Source organism: Anarrhichthys ocellatus, unplaced genomic scaffold, assembly GCF_004355925.1.
Source record: "Anarrhichthys ocellatus isolate YVR2014 unplaced genomic scaffold, GSC_Weel_1.0 scaffold203, whole genome shotgun sequence".
In the NCBI taxonomy this organism is placed as follows: Eukaryota; Metazoa; Chordata; class Actinopteri; order Perciformes; family Anarhichadidae; genus Anarrhichthys; species Anarrhichthys ocellatus.
The window spans coordinates 59,556-62,696 of record NW_022280233.1 but is presented as its reverse complement, the minus strand read 5'-3'; the positions used below and the strand labels follow the sequence as shown (position 1 = coordinate 62,696).

General features: G+C 43.6%; 1 protein-coding gene across 1 annotated transcript in view; it reads right to left on the bottom strand.

The window, feature by feature from the left end:
• Window positions 1-3,141, bottom strand: part of LOC116400772 (rac GTPase-activating protein 1) — a 17,854-nt gene that overhangs the window by 9,515 nt on the left and 5,198 nt on the right. The window contains exons 2-7 of the mRNA XM_031878790.1: window positions 2,535-2,658; window positions 2,011-2,213; window positions 1,710-1,849; window positions 1,100-1,172; window positions 670-723; window positions 485-580 (exon numbers count right to left, since the gene is read on the bottom strand). Coding sequence (XP_031734650.1) covers window positions 485-580; window positions 670-723; window positions 1,100-1,172; window positions 1,710-1,849; window positions 2,011-2,213; window positions 2,535-2,625 — 657 coding nt within the window. The 5' untranslated portion in view covers window positions 2,626-2,658. The remainder of the gene's footprint in view (window positions 1-484; window positions 581-669; window positions 724-1,099; window positions 1,173-1,709; window positions 1,850-2,010; window positions 2,214-2,534; window positions 2,659-3,141) is intronic.

Genomic DNA, 3,141 nt, shown 5'->3' with positions numbered 1-3,141 from the left:
GGGGGGGGGACATTGAGGTGTTTCTCATTTAATCGTTTGGTTTATAAAATGTGAAACATGCTCGTCACAAGTAAAACTTGACATATGAAACATAATTCAAAGGCAAGCAGCAATATTCGAGAAGCTGATGCCTCCCATAAGAGGCCCCCATGGTAGACCCAGAACAGGCTGGAGAGATTTTAGATCTGGTCTGGTTCCCTCAGGACAACCTGGAAGACGTTGCTTTGGATGGGTTAGGGTTAGGGTTAGAAGAGGACACAAGTCATCAGACATGGAATCATTTTCCAAGCAGGAACTTTAATAAAGCATTTTGAAATACGCGTTTGATCTAGAGGTCCCTTTGATGTCCTGCATTTACATATATGCGTCATCAAGCTAATAAGAAACGAGGCTTCAGAGGGAAACCTTGTGGTTTTTAATGCTCTGCATCATCTGTTAAAGGATCAAAGAACCTCTAACGCCACGTTTCCATAGAGCGGCTCACCTCTATAGGTTTCATCTCCAGCAGCTCTGCAGAAAGATTCCCGCTTCTTCCTCGCTTCCCAACTGGAGCGCCGACAGGCAGTCCCATCGAGGAGCGCTGTAGAGAACCAATAAAACGTCAGAACAGACGAGAGCTGCAGAGGACCAACAGAACGTCAAGCTCAAGGATCGTAGTGGACCACTTACCCTCCTCTCCCTGGCTCGAGATTTCAAAGGTTTAATGGAAGTCGTGTCCAGATCCTGAAACAAAAGACACAAACTGACGTCAGGCTGCTTCTTTAATGCAGAACATGGATTTTAATGTTTTACAATTTTCTATAACATCAACTTAAAATTCATCAAGTTTTGACAAGAAAGAAAACCCATGAAAGACTTTATAGTAAATCATGTTGTAGCACTCTACCTTGACATAAAGATGGAACATAAATAAATTGACTTCCTATTTGAAGTGTCTTCATTTGAATATAAATGAGGAAATCAATGGATGGCTGGAAAGAAAGAAATCTACGTAAAAACCGATGGGTGATATGAAAAAAAAAAGACTCCTGGATTTGATACTTTAGCTGTTAAGATTCAGACGGACTGATCCTTTAATATGTTATTTTATTGATTGTACCACGTCATCATCGGTCCGATCGTAGCTGATGTCAGAGTGGGACAGGAACGAAGACTCGTCTATCACACACAACCTGGATGAACAAAAGAAAAAGTTAAATTAAATCCTGGTTCTGAAACTCCACAATGTCCTGAACTAACTCCTGGAACCTTTTAAAAACCTCTGACATGACCCAGATAAAACCTTCTGAAAAGATTCACTGAAGCTCTCAGGAAATCCGTACAGACTCTCGATGAGGACTTTTCTGAGATACAAGAATACAGCTATAGCAGCTAGCACCAGTGATGGAGGCTTACGGGGAGCTGAGGACCTTAGTAGACACCTCATCAGCTTCACCTCGGAGATTACATTATACACTTATTCATTTAGTCTAAAACCACAAAGATCATCATCAGGCTGGACTGTCAGAGCAGCTCACTTCATATCAGTAAGAGTGAAAGAGATCTTTAGCTGAAGGGGGTTTAGATCTGGCCTGATCCACACCTTTAAAAAGTAAGAAACACCAAAACAGTGAGTGAAGAGGGGCTGAGGATGAGGAGGATGAGGAGGGAGCAGAACTGGTGACTGTGAACAAACTGAGCTGCTTGAGGAGCGTTTCCTCTTCGTCTACCGTTTGCTGCGTCGGTGCAGAGTCACGTTTCCTCCTTTATGTTCAAATGTGGCCAGAAGAGATTTCTGCTCGGAGTTCAAACAGGCGCTGGATTTACTGTCGTGGAGCAGGATGTCACACATGAGCTGCATCTGCCTTTGCTACCAATCAGAGAGAAGAAGAGAGAGAAGGAGCTGTCAGCGCCTCCTGCAGGCCGCACACTTCATTACAAATTAGTCCTAATGCTAAAGGGCTGGTCCTCCCATGGGGGGGTTGGACCAACACGTGGACCATTGAGCGGTTCTTCAGCAGCAGGACTCACCAGGTAATGATAGTCTGCTTCCATCTTGTAGCGTTTCCTCATCTCCACGTCCAGCTGGTTTCGAGCGTGTTTCAGTTTGACCTCCAGAGCAGCTTTGGACACGTCTGACTTCACCAGCAGCTCTTTGTATTTCTTCTGCTCCAGCTCGGCGTGCAGCCATTGCTTCCTCACCTTCTCCAGGTTTTTCACCACTTGCAGTAACTCTGAAAGAAGGCGGGAAATATCTCAAACATCATCGTCAAACAGAGAGCAGAAGGTTTGCAGTAAAGAGAAATGAGAGATGTCTGGAGGGTCAGTGTTAAGGTTGTCTTCAGCTCCAGGTTGTCCATCTTTTCATCACTTGCATCTCCAGCGACTAATCCCATCAAAGAGGCATTATGGCAGAACTAATAAAACAAGAGGACCTCCGGTCTCAGAGTCCTAAAATAACTTTATTCTGGACGGAGATGAATGTTCAGAACTTCCTCAGCTTCTCTGTTGTTTGACATTAAATAAATTGTTACTGAGTCAGTGTTGTGTCTCACCGCGCTCAGTGCTCATGCTGGTTTCCTCCATGGTGATCCTCTGGAGACAAAGAGTCAACACCTCTTCCACCATGTGCCGAGAGTCCTCCATTACTCGCCACTCTGACTCCCCCCACGCCTCAAACTGCAACAGGAAATCACACGTCTGCTACTTCCTGTCCACAGAGTTAACCGAAAGATCTCTTATTTCACAAAGAATATTCATTAAATACCATGAACCAGTACGGACAAATTAGTAATAACCAACATCAATACTAAGACGAGTTTAAGCACTTCTGTTCAACTTCACATTTTTTAAAACCCCTCTCTGTGCGTGTATATATACATATATATATACACACATATACAGTTGTGTGAAAAAGTGATTGCCCCCCCCCCCCTGTTAAAACATAAATTAACTGTGGTTTATCACATCTTTGGAAAGCTGAGTTCAATTTCTCTAGCCACACCCAGGCCTGATTACTGCCACACCTGTTCTCAATCAAGAAATCACTTAAATAGGACGTGCCTGAAAAAGTGAGGTAGACCAAAAGATCCTCAAAAGCTAGACATCATGCTGCGATCCAAAGAAATTCAGGAACAAATGAGAAACAAAGTAATTGAGATC